General features: G+C 57.4%; 3 protein-coding genes across 3 annotated transcripts; all 3 read left to right on the forward strand.

The window, feature by feature from the left end:
* Window positions 1-938: 938 nt before the first annotated feature.
* TRAVEDRAFT_65734 (ras GEF) lies at window positions 939-7,071 on the forward strand (the record flags this gene model as incomplete). The annotated part of the gene is made up of 6 exons (XM_008042394.1): window positions 939-1,176; window positions 1,230-1,383; window positions 2,045-3,644; window positions 3,694-6,039; window positions 6,100-6,430; window positions 6,486-7,071. The coding sequence occupies 6 exons, from the start codon at window positions 939-941 to the stop codon at window positions 6,842-6,844; spliced, it is 5,028 nt and encodes a 1,675-aa protein (XP_008040585.1). The 3' UTR covers window positions 6,845-7,071.
* A 993-nt stretch (window positions 7,072-8,064) lies between these two features.
* TRAVEDRAFT_49439 (uncharacterized protein) lies at window positions 8,065-9,315 on the forward strand (the record flags this gene model as incomplete). The annotated part of the gene is made up of 1 exon (XM_008042060.1): window positions 8,065-9,315. The coding sequence occupies one exon, from the start codon at window positions 8,065-8,067 to the stop codon at window positions 9,313-9,315; it is 1,251 nt and encodes a 416-aa protein (XP_008040251.1).
* Window positions 9,316-10,954: 1,639 nt separating this feature from the next.
* On the forward strand, window positions 10,955-13,997 carry TRAVEDRAFT_49440 (uncharacterized protein; the record flags this gene model as incomplete). Its single annotated transcript, XM_008042061.1, has 2 exons — window positions 10,955-11,241; window positions 11,588-13,997. 2 exons carry the CDS (start codon window positions 10,955-10,957, stop codon window positions 13,995-13,997), a joined length of 2,697 nt encoding a protein of 898 aa, XP_008040252.1.
* Between the last annotated feature and the right edge of the window lie 844 nt (window positions 13,998-14,841).

A 14,841-nucleotide genomic window follows, 5' to 3' on the forward strand; every position in this document is an offset into this window, starting at 1 on the left:
GATCGGATCGCAAGCAATAAACATCTCACAGGAAATCTACGCATTCGCACGCAACACGCTTCATGTGGCCGAGTTCGTACGTCGATTGAACGTTAGGGTATACCCAAATGTTTAGCAATCGCTTAAACAGTACCGCTATCCACAGGTTCTGGGGGCCATATACATGCCAGACGGGCTCATGGTCACTCCAAACCACTTTCGACCGCTCGAGCAGCGAAACCTACGGTTGACAGTCTAAAGAGACCTATGTAAGTTGATTTAGTCAATGCCACGCACAGGCCGAATACTCACTCTTGACATACTCACGCGCATACGTTGGTGCTAGTGAATGCTACTGGACGCTTTGAAATTATCTGTGTGCGTCTGTGAGCTCGGGGTCACACGTAAAGATATTTTAGTCGTCGGTACCGAGAACGACATACATATAGTGCTCACCGCGTGTGTATAGAGGCTTCATTAGGTAGCAGTGAACGTACAAAGTCTCCGAAGGCTGAATTATATGCCCCATGGTAGGCTAAGAGCTGTTTTCACCCTCGAGAGACCATTTTTTAGCCCATTCAGACTGTTGTGAACGGGATGTATCGAGTGACGGTGGATCTACGCGTTCTGAATGATGAACGAGCTTCAATCGCGCCAGCGTCTGATAGCCGTCTGAGTAGTGTTTGGACTGTCAAGCTCATGGGGCATTTGTTGACAGAGGTCGGCAATCATGTGCGAGTAGATTGAGTGAATGCAGGATGTTCTGATGATGAGAGGGAGAAGAAGAGGAGGAGGGAGGAGGCGATGTACGGATTTGGGCAAGGCCAATCGTCGCGTTCGCGCGAGAAACGGGCTCTGACTCTTTCTGTCTCTCCCCTTGTTCACCTCTCCCGACGACGACGAGCGACACCAGGACGATGCTCTGCTCGTAGCCTACAACACCCTCCAGCACTCAAGACATGGCCGCTACGCACGATAACGACAGTAACGACATCCTCCAAGCGGGGGCCATAGACTCGCATCCGCCCCCTTCCACTTCCCCGCCCGCAGCCACCCCCTCTTCCCCGCCTACCGCTCTACCACGTCCCGCAGTCTCGTCCAACTCGAATGTCTTGTTCGTCCCCTCAGACGGCGCGGAAGGCTCCCTCTTCGAGCCGCTACCGCCTGATATTGCTAATGCCGACATTTCCATCGCGCGTGCGTCTTTTGTTTTCGCGTCTGCCATCGTATCCGTTCCTGAATCTCAACAGCGGACGGTAGCTTCGTGGAGACCTCCTCCGGCGCTGCTGCCAGGGAGCTCAAGCGGCGATACGACCACTCTCTCGGCGTAGGCAAGGACATTCGCTCCCCCTATGTGATCACCGCGTTCGTGAACCAGCATGGCAAGCAGATGTATAGGCTCGGGTAAGCCCCTCCGCCACCTCTATTGTTTCCGAGTATATACCAGATCTGTGAGAGTGACTCTCACTGGGACCAACGACTCCCACTGAGGGCGAGTGGCAACAGTGAGAGTCACTGAGCCAAGAAACAATGTGGTCAGATCGCGCACGCGTCATGTTGCCGCGATCACGACGTGTTGCGTTGCGCTCGTCGAGTACGAAGACTGGGTGCTCTGTCCCACAGAACAGTGGCTCCGCGCATGTCTGTAGACATACCTCGGGCTCGTCGCGCGCAAGGTCCAGCACGTGTGGCGCGACGCGTTACGAGCGTCGACCACAACGTCTTCCCCACCGCGAGAAGCTAATTACGGCCGACCTGACCTGCTCGCTGGACTACATCTAACCGCGTCCAGATGGCTAGTGTCTTCGTTGGTTTATATCAAGTCTTCACATCGAGTCCGACTGCATGACACGCACCAAGAGACGAGCCACATGAGCTTGTCTGTGATGCGTGGCTGACAGCTATATACTCGGGATATGCCGGAGGCATTGCTCTGAGTGGGAGTCGTTTGTCTCAGTGAGAGTCACTCTCACTGTTTTGGTCGTCACCCATTGTTTCCCTTCCTCCATCCGTCTGTCCATGCCTCTCTGCTGATATGCTTCCGTGCGCGTCTTTGTGTAATAAGACACCGCAAGGCGACCGCCCCCGCTGCGTCCGGGCAAGACGCCGAAGACCGCACCGTGACCCAGCACGTCGCGTCAACATCCTCCTCCCCTCCGTCCCACCCCATCCTCAGTCCGGGCAGCACTAACGGCAACGTCCCGCCCCACAAACGCCGTTCACGTATGTCGGTGCACACTTTCCTCCCCACAGGCGTATTCAAGTCGGCTGGCGTCGGTCCCATGGCCATCCCTAGTACCGTATTCGACGCGTCACGATCGCCACCCACGAAACGCCTCCGCAAGACGCGCTCGATCCCCAACGGAATCTCCTCTGCAGATGGCGCGTCTCCCCTTCCTAGCGCGCCACCTACTGGACGCCCACACGCGCACAGTGTGTCGAGCGCGGACGCGTTTGCGCCACCGAGCCCGCTGAACACGGATTTCCCCCGACCGCGCGCACCAGTGAACGACTTTTTCGCGGACGCGATGGCATGGAGCCCGCAGCCAGGATCGCCATTCGCGTCGAGCTCGTCCTCCGCGCCCTTCAGGCACCAGCCTCCTTCCTCCGTATCGCCCAGCACGCCAAGCAAGGCGCGCGAGGACATGTCGTATCCGTTTGGGCTTGGGGTTACATTCGACCCTCCGTCGTGGCGCTCGGTATCCCATCTTGCGTCGCCTCCAGTCATCCGTGAGATGCAGTCGTTCGAGTCTGGACTCACTGCTCGGGCGGATTACCTGCCCCGTGTCTCGCGTATGTCCAAACTGTCCCTCACCGGAACCTCCAACTCCGACGAGGACCTGCGTCGGGACACGCCTCCCCCCTCCTCCCCTGTGCCTCCGATCAAGATCTCCGAGCCGTCGACTCCCACGGCTGTGAACCTTGCCGCGACAACGCTGCCTTCTCGATACTCGACCGCGCTCTTTGACGTATTGCAGACGTATCGCGGTTTGCCGTCACTGGACAAGATCGAATCGTCATTCAATGAGACAACAGTGCGGTTATCGCTTCGCGCTGACGAGGGTGCGACTCCGCGCGATGATCCACGGTTCGTCATCTGGGGCGAGGTCGACACGGAGCGCGACGCGTACGACGATACACCTTCCAGCGCGACAGATCCGTCTTCGCACCCGAATTCAGCCGCCCCACGCCGACGCAGGGAGCGACATCACACCATTGCGAACATGTACACTATGCAGCCTTTCGAACCGCTCCAGATACCCGCGCCGCAACGCGTCCAACCGCCGAAGGAGAGTAAGCGGATGCTTGTGGCCGCAACGATCGAGCGGTGGATCGCGCAGCTCACGAGCGACCTCAACTACGATGAGTTGCTGATTTTCTTCCTCACCTACCGAACATACGTCTCTGCAGTCGATCTCGGACATCTTCTCATCTGCCGGTTCCACTGGGCACTGGGCGAGAGCACCAACTGCCGGGACGACGCGGAAAAGGTTGAAAAGACTGCTAGGATTGTGCGCGTGCGGACATTTACGGCGATACGGTACTGGCTGCTGACGTTCTTCGATGTTGACTTTGTACCGAACCGGGAGCTTCGGCTGCTGTTCGCGGACTGGCTGAACTCGCTCAGACGGGATCCAATCCTGCAGAAGCACAGAGATGCGCTGGTGCGTTATTTGGTCGGCCGCTTCGATGCCGTGCTCACCCCTCTTCTAGAAAATCGTGCGGCAGCTGCGGAAGGTCATCCTCGACTGCAAAGACGCACACATCCGCAAACTCAACCGGGCGTCGCGCAAGTCGGTAGACAAGCGGCGTTCTGCCGAGCCTCACTTCTCGGCCTTTTCCGACCACATCCCTCGCCCGTCAATAGACTCTCAAGCGCGTTCGTTCAACGACCCAGAGGACTTTGACATCGATTTCGACTTCGACGGGGGCGTGACGACACGGAGCGATTTCTCTCTCGCCTCCGTCGATGGAAGCCCGACGAACGCGCTCGACCTCGTCATGATGCGGCAGCCCCTCCATATGGCCGTCCTTCAATACGGCAAGCAGAATCCGTCGCACGGGCCCGGAGCGGGCGCTGTCCCACCACAGGCCCACTCGAACGCCGCGCTGTCGCCCTTTCCGCACAACACCATTTCCCGGGTGTTCGTCAATACCATCGGCCGTCTTGGGCGGTGGAAGCGTGTACTTAACTCGCGCCCGCCTATTCAACCACCACTAACCGTCGGTGTAGACGTGTCTGCGTTCGACGTAGAGGCGAACGAGACGGGCGACTTGCTGATGGTCAAGGGCGGTGTCGAACAGTACTTGCGGATGGTCGAGAGCCAGCTGAACTATGAGTACGAGATGGGCGCACAGCGGCCGTCGATGATGTCAACGATGTCGACCGCGGTCTCGATGTCGTCCCCACCTCCCAAACCGTCCCTCTCCCTCCCACAATCCCCGCGGTCTCCGGAGCGTGTTCTCAGACAGCCTGTTGCTGCCGTCCCAGAGACGGCCGCTCCTGGGCCTCGGGATGACGTTCCTCCGGCTAACAACTCAGAAGACGCACCAGCAGAGAGCTACTTCCCCTCTCCTCCGGACTACGAAGAGAGCGTTGCCGAAGCCCAACCCCGCCCATCCACCTCTTCTTACAATTCAGAGGACACTGCATCGCTTCAGAGCACCACAACCCGCGAGCCCATGTTGCCGAAGACACATGAGCTTGACGTCGTCTCGATTGACGACCTGGACCTCTCCGACCTCTCCTCTGACGAGCACCTGGAGGTGGTTGCCCCGCCCGGCCTTGGGTTGAAGAAGGCGACGCGACGGCTACCCACACGACGCGACTTCGAGTTTGTGCGGCAGTCGATGGACAGCGTGTCTTCGATGGGGATCCGCACGCGCGAGTCCATGTTCTCGCAGGACACTTCTTCGATCATATCCTCGTCATCCGAGGTCGTCTCGAACGGTGGCGGTGAAGACGGGGGAGGCCCTATCCAGGCATGGCACATCAACGCGATCATCGACTCGCTCAGCGACGACGACGAGACTGGAGATGTCGAGGCAGCGCTACGGCGCCTCGAAGGTCAGATCAACCAGGACCAGCAGCGCGCGAAGCAGAGCAAGGTCGACCAGTGGATCCAGTCCATACAGCAACGCCGTGGCGGCGCGCTGTTTTCGTCCCGCGAGTCTGTGGGCGAGGAGGACGCGGACGCGGACGCGTCGGGCTCGGATGAGGATTACGGCCAGGTCGAACGCAGGAGGTTCTCGGGTGAATCTGCTATCAATATCTCTGCAGGCTTGTCGGCGGCTTCCCCTCAGCTCAGCTCGCGCAGCTCGTTCGCATCCATCTCGCAGCCTGCGTCTACTGACGCTAGTACGAGTGCGAGTGCGAGTGCGAGTGCGAGTGCAAGCGCCTCGGCCTCGGCCTCAGCTTCAGCTTCGGCATCAGCGTCTACAGATCCATCAGTACCCCCTGCTGTATCGGAGAGGCTCGGCCCACTAGCACTCGACATGTTGCAGACTCCTCCTGCACACAGCGACGGGTTCTGTGATAACGGTGCATTGACTCCCGTCAGTGACGCTAAACCGCACGTTGAGGACGCCGTACCCCTCGAGATCCTACAAAGTCGCGTCCCTTCCCGCCCGTCGACTTCTGGCGGCCCTTCATCCAAGGACGCGCTCACACCCCAACCATCTGCGGGCCTCCCCCCTCCCCCGAGCATGCCAACAATGCTTCGACGGCATCATTCATTCGTTTTGAACTACCGTTCAGAAACGTTGATACAACATCTGTCGATGATCGACCGCGAGCTCTTCCTGAACATTAGCTTCCAGGAGCTGATCACATCACACGCGATAGGATCTGCGGAAGATGCGAACGTGCTGGACTGGGCACAGTTCTTGCGCGACCGCGCGAGGCTGACGGCGGAGGGTCGGGGCGGCTCGAAGACAAGCGCGTTGACCGCGGTGCGGGGACGGTTCAACCTCCTCGCGAACTTCGTCACATCTGAGATCGTGCTCACACATCCGAGTGAGCGGGCGATGGTCATCAACAAGTTCATCCGGCTCGCCTGGGTACGTACATATAAGTCCATTTCACTCTACAAATACTAACTGTTCCCGTTCATTTTGCAGAAAGCGTACTGTCTGAAGAACTTCAACGCGCTCGTCGCGATCATCGCAGGTCTGCACAGCGAGTGGGTCGCAAAGGCCAAGCAGCAGGCGTTCAACAAGGTCGGCGCATGGGAGAGCCGCATGCTGCGCGACCTCACGGACTGGACGTCCCCCGTGGGCGACTTCAAGCACATACGCCAGACGGTGGACTCGCTCGCGGAAGCAAAGTCGATGCCGCCAGGCGCGCAGGACGCGACAGCGAAGAGCCCGGATGGACAAACGAATGGGTCGCGCAGTCGCGCCGCGTCTGACAGCAAACCGCCGACGCCCCCAGCGTGTATACCCTTTATCGGTGCGTGCATTGTATCGGACTCGTTGCTCTATGTACATACTGACGACCAATGCAGGAGTGTATTTGGCGCAAGTACATCATCACAGCAGTCTACCCGATCTGATCGACCCGACCGCGCCGCTCGTGGAGGTTAAGATCGACCCGCTCACGAACTCGTTCGAGACGCCCGCGCACCCCGAGGTGTTCTCGACGCTCGCGCCGCTGCCGCCGTCGATGCAGCTCGAGCCGCTGATCAACGTGCACAAGCAGCGGTTGATCAGCGGCGTGGTGAAGTCGCTCGTCGCGGGGCAGCACCTGGCGTCGAAGGTGCAGTACCCGCTCGACAAGAAGGTCTTCCAGAAGATGCTGAAGCTGCGCGGGCTGGACGCGGACACGCTGGAACGTGCGCTGACGCTGTACGCTGAGAAGAAGTAGAGGGGACGTCGCGCACGGGCGGATGTAGGTGTGCTATACTGGAGCTGTAGAACTATCTCTCGACTGAGCTGTCTGTTGTGTTTCTGCGATTAAGGCTTCGTTCTCTGCTCTCTTCTTTTCGGGCACGTGGGGCATGTATGTGCTTTTGAGCGTTCGGATATCTCATGCGCCTCGTTCTGCGACTGGTTACACCAGATACCTCCGTCGTGCATGAAGCGAGGTCTTCCTGTCCTCAGACGTAACACGTGAGCTCGACAGGTGCGAGTGCATGCTTGACAATTCCTTCATTATGACATGACAACACTTTGATAGACGAAATCAGCAGGCTACTTTGACAATGAATTGCAGAACTGTGGGTCCCGGCTGCGCCAGTACTCACTTTCACTCCACGTTCATACAAAATTGGGCGAATACGAGCTGGTCGCGGCGAGTGTAGCTACCGCGTTGACACACTTCTTCCTTCTATCACCATAGGCACCTCAGGCAGTCACAACTTCTTGAGCTCGATAAATTAGAGCAAGCACGGCGTCGATCCAGCATTCAGGCAAGTAACTTCTTCCGCGTAGTGCGACCTACGTTGACTGGATTCACATAGGCCTAGCAGGTTATGTTGCCTGCTGATCGTGGGTCTCCCGTCCCCATGGAAGTCGCATTCGCTTAGCGTCAGCGCCTGCCGCAAATGGGGATCCGACTCGGAGTCGAACAAGGCACGACTGAGGGGTCCTCTCTTCGGTGCACGAATCAGCCACCGACGCTTCTACTCCGCCGCTCTCCGATCCTGCCAAAGGAGGATGTACCAGGCAGGGTGGCGTCAAAACACGATCCAGCAACGCTTCTTGGTTCTCCAAATTGCGCTGAGTCTCGTCCGGCTTCCGCCTTATATCAGGACATCTATCGACGAACACAGCGCCTGCACCGAGTCATTGTGTACTGTCCTGACCATCACTGATACCGCCTCATACGTCCCGCGCCACGTCGATTCCTCCTGACACTGCGTCTACATTCAACCACCACTCGCCGACATCACCGGGCTGCTTTCCAAGGGCGTCGTTCCTGTTGTCATATATGAAGGAGGGAAGCTGCAGGTCCTACCAGCGCACGATAACTCATATGTCGCAATATCGCACGTGTGGGCTGACGGAAAAGGCCTGCCAACCTGTGTGGTGGAGCGGATCTCACACCTCGCTCGAGAACTTCTCCCTCAGACAGGCGCGTTCTAGATGGACTCGCTTTGTGTTCCGGGCGGTCGCGCGGACTTGCGGAGGCACGCTATCAAGCTCATGGCGCAGACGTACCGTGATGCGGCGAAGGTACTGGTGATCGACGAGGGCATTCGCTCCCTATGTGGCCCTGGAGTTACGTGGCAGGATGCCTTGTTTCGTATCTGCACAAGCGGGTGGTCCCGACGCATCTGGACGCTGCAGGAAGGCCTTTTGGCGCGCGAACTGTACTTCGAGTTCAAGCACGGCCCAGTTGACATCGAGGAAACGTTCGATATCAAGAAACACCGACCATTCCTCTTGGGAACACCCCCAGTACATCCAATGGCGGCGGCGTGCACACCTTCGATATCACCTCAGCTATCAGTGCAGCGTTCCGGCCGCGGGTTGTGTGGCTCATACGCCCCTCTGCTCGGCTTCCGCGCGAAATCCTGGCAAAGCTCGAGAGTGTTCCGGGATGTACCCCTCGATGAAGTCATTGCGCTGCTGGCCATGCGTAGAACCAGTAAAGCGGAGGACGAAACCGTCGCAATCGCTGGTCTGCTACCGCTCGACATTGAGGCCCTCCTAGAAATCAACGGCCCAGACGCAGCACAGCGACGGATGCAGGAGTGCCTCCTACGGTTGCGGACAATACCAAGAAGTCTTGTGATGGAAACGTCAAATCGGCTCGACCTCCCAGGATTCTCGTGGGCGCCGCGTTCTCTGACAATGGTAATAGGTGCTGTTAACACTGGGACAGGACTTTGTACGGAGGAATGCTTCCTGGCGGAGTTTGCGGTACTATCGTTCGAACAGCCCATCCCCGTGCCGCCCCGAAAATCAAGCACATCGCCGTCGGCAAATTACAGCCTTGCGTTCCTCTACCGTCGCGGCCAGCCATTGAAGGCGTATGCCATGAGAATCTGCCTCGCTGCGAACAATGGTCCTGCCGAGTTCTGCGATGCTCTGCTTCTACTGCAGGCAGGCCTTCCGGAGACGGCGATACCCGCTGCATGCATCCTTGTTCAAGGTGCAAACACTCAAAGTACGAACTTGAAGGACGCCACCCAGGACGGACCTGAGAGCGCTGATCGGCAACTGACGCGGCGTTTTCGATGCATTGCCCCCGGCTGCCTCGCACTGAACCCAGCGACGTCGATGGTGTCGCAAGATAGGAATGAGACCACTAGCATCCCGAGCCCATATATGTCTCCGCGTGTCGAGGCTTACGTCAAGGAAATATACCACAGCCGGGTGCAACTGGTGTGAGTTCATGCCGGCACGATCAGCACAGTATGTATATGGTCGTGTCATAGTACAGCCTCTATACTGATACTAGTTTTACATTCAGATCCGACGCGAGCCCTCACTGCGGCATACCACACGACCCTACATACTCATGATCGCGCTCTACTGGCCGGTTCAAGCTTCGCCCTCAGTCTTGGTGCGGGTCCCCCGGCGGGACCTAGCTCGTGCATATAATCCCTGGTAGCTCGTGGCGGCCGTCCACTGGCCGGGTGTCTATCATCGGTTTCCGGTTTTCGATAGATGGGTTGCCGAGGTGTGGTGGAGGAAGCTGCGCAGATTGTCCGATCTCCCCTAGGCGCCGCATGGTACGCATCACGGCCTTTTCACGGCACATGAGGACTTTCTCTGCTACACAGCTCTCATTTTGATTTGCGGCTCCCTATTCCTTCTACTTTGCACGCCCCCTTGATCTCATCGTCATATATTCTCCATTCCGCCCTCGTTCCTCTAAGCCGCCGACCATCCCCTTCCGTTCAACCTATGCTGCCTCATGACTCGTCTCTCTGATTCTTCACACAATTCTATTTCTCTCGCCCTCCCTCCGTCTCTTCGCATCGACGCTTTCCGCTCGCTGATTCCGAGTCGCAGCTATTCAAGTTACACACCCCTCGCTTCGTTTTGGATCTCATCTTCGGTCTCCGCGTCTTTGCCGTTGTATCATATATGTACCATTTGACTCACATAGAAAGCGCACTTCAGTGAGTGTTGGCCGCTAGTGACGCGTATGATTAGTACGGCGGAGCGTCGCGATGCCGCCTGAATGCGGCTGTGATGGGGCAGCGCCTAGGATAGGTGAACGCGATGCAAGCCCGCCTTCAAATAATATGACGGGACTAGCATTGTGACGTCGCCCAGTGAGCGACTAGGGGAAACCGTACGAGATGTATATATCGTGGTGATTGCTCAAGGCTGTCGTGGTTCCTGCGCCGCAAAGCCGCGTGCACTTCCCAAAACGGATGTACACCAGCCTCTGGTCGGAGTACAGCCACCGCACTCATACCTCTTCCTCCTACCGCCATACACGTGAACCATACGCATCTCAAGTAGTCGTATCCTCACCTCTCATACTTCCGAGCGTGACATCAAAGCGAGTACGGCGATAATCGGACTAAGTAAGTACTGAATACTCACAATACGCCTTGTAGATCGTGTCGAGCAGCTGTAAAACTATCACGACTCAAGAATGGCACCCTGGTACCCGGAGAACGTCCCGCACTGGTCCCTAGTGGTTGTGTTCATCTTGACGCTCAGATGACTTACACCGTAGGATTTTATAACCTAGAAATTTGGACGTGTGAACAATCTCGCATGAGGTGTTCTGCGTGCGAATGCGCCAATGCGGAAACGTGCTGTGAGATATATCATTGCTTACGATAGGATCCGATGAACAACTCATTGACGACAGTCTAGTGTCTCCCAGAAGCCTCTAGTTTCCTCTACCTCTCATACGCATCACAGAGACGCGCCAAGCAGAGTACCCGGCATGACGAAATCATCCCATCCTCCCTCTCGATTGGACGATGCCTTGAATCAGCCTTCTTCCGAGGCTCCTAATCGCGTTCACTTGTCTTGGGAGCCACTCTTACCCGATACGTCGTCCATGGACATCGTCGTAGACGACTCCGACATGCACTATCACTTCTACCATGAGGTCCTACAGCATGTGCGTACCAATCCTCACCCGGACTACCTTACCTGTCCATGCGCGACGTCGGTGGCAATGTGGACGGACGTCGTTTGGAACGGCCCAGTCAAGGATGCCCTCCGGCATTGTCAATCGTTTGGCACTCTCATCAACCTCCTCATGGACAAGTTCTCTGATATCGACCAGCTTTCTACCGAGGCTTTTCTACCCGCAGGGCCAGACTCTGTCCTCAACTTCATCGCGTTTGGAGTACTGACGGTTCGAAACCATGTGCATATCTGCAAACACTTCACTTGCACAATTCGGGCATCTCCGGGAGACGCACGAACATCCCACCTATGCCATGCACAGTTCTTGGACCTCACTATCCTAGTCTGGCTGATTGAAAGTCGCAGGAGGACCATTCAGCATTCATACCCTATGCCATGGTCTCGCGACGCACAAATCGAACTATCTAGGATGCAAGCTAGCCCATCAGGTCAGTGCTCCCTAGTACGCCTCTCGGCACCTGTTCCGAGCTGTAGTGACGCACCTTTCAGATTCACTCCCATACACCACCCCCTTGCTTACTGATGACGATATGCCCAGGGATGAGGACTACGACGGCGCAATGCTGCGCTCGCTTTTCGGGACAATCATCGATATTCCCTGGTACGGAGCCGCCCACGACGGGTTTCCCTACTGCAGCACAATGTCCAGCTACACGCGAATCCGTCAGCCGCCGGGCGCATGTCACAGCAGGCGCGACGATGCTGCGCTCTGGGTGAGCGCTCTGACGTTCGGTTTCCTGGAAGCTGCGACGCGCACGCGGATTCCCGAATCCATGTTCGTCGTCCCCGGACCTCGTGAAGGAGAGCAAGTCCTGTCCGGTTCTCGTATCCATCGCTTTCTGATGCATTTCTATCTCTCCCAATACCGCGACGACAACTTCCCCGAAGGTCATTTCGAGCATGGACGCCAAATAGTCGAACTCGTCAGAAGAGCCCTCAGCGCGCTCGACGAAGAAGCCGTGTGGCATATAGGCAGTCGGCTCCTCAGCGCAGGATGTGCCGAGGAGGACACGGACGACGTGGTATGCGCAATCGCCTTTACCGTCTTATCCCTCTGCGGTCTCGCCGGCAACGCTAGTGCGCAGTGGCAGGATTTGCGAGACCTATCGGGGGACCTGAAGACGCAATCCGGGCTCCGGCACTTCCACGCCGCTATCGTTCGCTCGTGCCACCATAGAATGGAGCGGGCGGGATGGTGCAGCAATACCATCAATAACCACCTCTCAGGCAAGTTCATGAACTACGTGATGCTGTCAAATCTGGTGCAGCTTCCCCCATACATCAGGTCGTCGACCACCGAGCACGAGCATTGCACACCCTGGTCGTGCGTCTTTTACACGTTCGAGAACACCGACGAGTATGTCCCACGCCACGTCAGCCCTACTTGCCACTGCGAATTTATCCGTCCCCTAATCGAAGAGGTCACGAAGATGCTCCGCGACGGAGTCGTACCTGTGATGGTCTACGATGGAGCACTTCTTCGTGTCCGACCCGCTGCGGAGAGCTCATACGTCGCAATCTCTCACGTGTGGGCGGACGGGATGGGGAGCACCACCGAGGACGGCCTGCCTACCTGCGTGGTGCGGCGGATCGCATCGCTCGTGCAAGACCTCCATCCTGAGACAGGCGCTTTCTGGATGGACTCGCTGTGCATACCGGACGACCGTGGCGTGCGGAAACGCGCGATCCAGCTCATGGAGCGCACGTACCGCGACGCCGCAAAGGTGCTTGTCATCGACGAGTGTATCCGCGCGGAGTGCTCGGAGAAGAAGACATGGGAGGATAACCTGTTCCGGATCGCGACGTCTGGATGGATCCGACGCGTGTGGACGCTGCAGGAAGGTATCTTGGCCCGTCAACTCTACTTTGAGTTTCAGGAAGGTCCGGTGAACGTCGAGGCGAAAGCTGGTATCAGGAAACCCGGTCCCGGAGAAGATGCCTACAGACCATGGTTATCTAATAAAGATACCTCGGACTCATGGGCCCCCAAGGAAGCCGGCATCTACATATGGTGCCTCTCTCACTTGCCCTTCCTGTGGTTTCGCGTAACGCACGATGCATGGAGGCCTAGCGGCAGCCTGAAGCTCGACACACACAAGCTCAGGCTGATCAGCCTCCTCAGTCTCCGCAGCACCACGAAGGCCGAGGACGAGACCATCGCAATCTCCGGTATGCTTGCGCTCGATCTCGGCGCACTCCTCGCCATCACTGGCCCGGACGCCGCCGAGCGACGGATGAAGGACTTCTTTATTCAACTTAAGCACGTACCGACAGCACTTGCGGTACTTGAAGCCCCGCGCCTCGAGCTTCCCGGGTTCTCGTGGGCACCTCGTTCGCTCACAATGGTTGACTCCGATGGGTTTCTGACCGATGGGCCCCACGCTGTGTACCAGACCAAGGGGTCGCCGACCGGCATTTGTACCGCTGCGGGCCTCCTCGCCAAGTACTTTGTTGCGCCGTTGCGAGAGCCGTGTACGCTGGACATCCGGTTGTTCGGACATAACAAGGTGGGCTCGCCCCCGTCCTTGACGGAACAGCTAGTCGTTCGCGACGAGGACTCGGACGAATGGTACATAGGCACGAGGGTCCACGCCGGCGTGGAAGAGAGGGGCTCGCACTTCATCACCTTCGACACCCTGCTATTTGTGGACGGCGCACTCCCGGGGCCTGGCCAAATAGTTCATTGTGCCGCGGTATGCAGGGCTTCTCGCGCACCTGCAGGCGATGATGATTATGGCGATGCAGACTCCGAGGTATCCCAAAGAGCGTCCGAGAGCAGTACTTCGCAGTTACCGCAGCAATTCCGCCATGTCGCGTCGGTGGTGCTGATGATGGTACCACGCAAGGCACTGGAGGATACTGGGTTCGGGCGCCATGTACTACGTAGATCGGGATGGGAGCCTCCTCGGATGGGCGCACTGGCAAAGAAGGTGGTGCTGCTCATCTGAACCAGATAGTCGGCGGTATGTGCGTCATGTAGCGTGCGGGTACAGGAGCTGCAGCTGATATTTTGTGGTTGCAGGCCGTTTGGGAACGATTCGTTCGGACATGACATGCTGTCTGCGGTTGATGTTCCGTTTGTACCTCCGTTTGCGACTTGTGTTCCATCTGCCTTCTCAGTCTGACTTGTTTCAGACATCCTGTGTGCTCACACTCCCGCCGCGTACTCGTTTGGCATATGCACTCAGGCGCTGCTCGTTTATTTATGCCCCCGCGCGCGCAGACAATCGCGTTCAGGGCATCATATGGAGACGATACATTCTCGATCTGCCGATTCATAAGTATACGCTCGAGGCCACTCGTGCGCTATGGATTATGACCTATCGAGTACTTGTTGCAGGACACGGTCACAACATAGGCTCGTAAACCAGCACTCTAGTTCTGCGGAAGACAGTCGTTCCTTTAGATCCTCTCTCTCTCTCCCCCACCAAGAAGGACTGCTACAACAATATGGAATCACTGTGTTCAATAACACCCTGCAGAGTACAGCCACCGCACCGACACATCTCTTCCTCCTCCCATCATACACAGCTCAAGCAGTCACGTTTGGCTCACGGTGTTCTCCAGCCCGACGATGTCGCTGAGCAAGCACGGCAATAGATTTACAGATTGATGCATGGCGAGTTGCTCCTGCCACATGGGCAGAGCGTGGGCTCTACGCTCGGCCGCCGTGCCGGCTAGTGCGAAGCAAGTTGGACATCTTGGCACTTGCATGGAATACGAGATTACTGCCGCACGTATCAATAGCAAATACCTCCCGTGTATCCGTCAGCTTGATAGCGACGCTTTGAG

The sequence above is a fragment of the Trametes versicolor genome, assembly GCF_000271585.1.
Source record: "Trametes versicolor FP-101664 SS1 unplaced genomic scaffold TRAVEscaffold_8, whole genome shotgun sequence".
NCBI classification, from domain to species: domain Eukaryota; kingdom Fungi; phylum Basidiomycota; class Agaricomycetes; order Polyporales; family Polyporaceae; genus Trametes; species Trametes versicolor.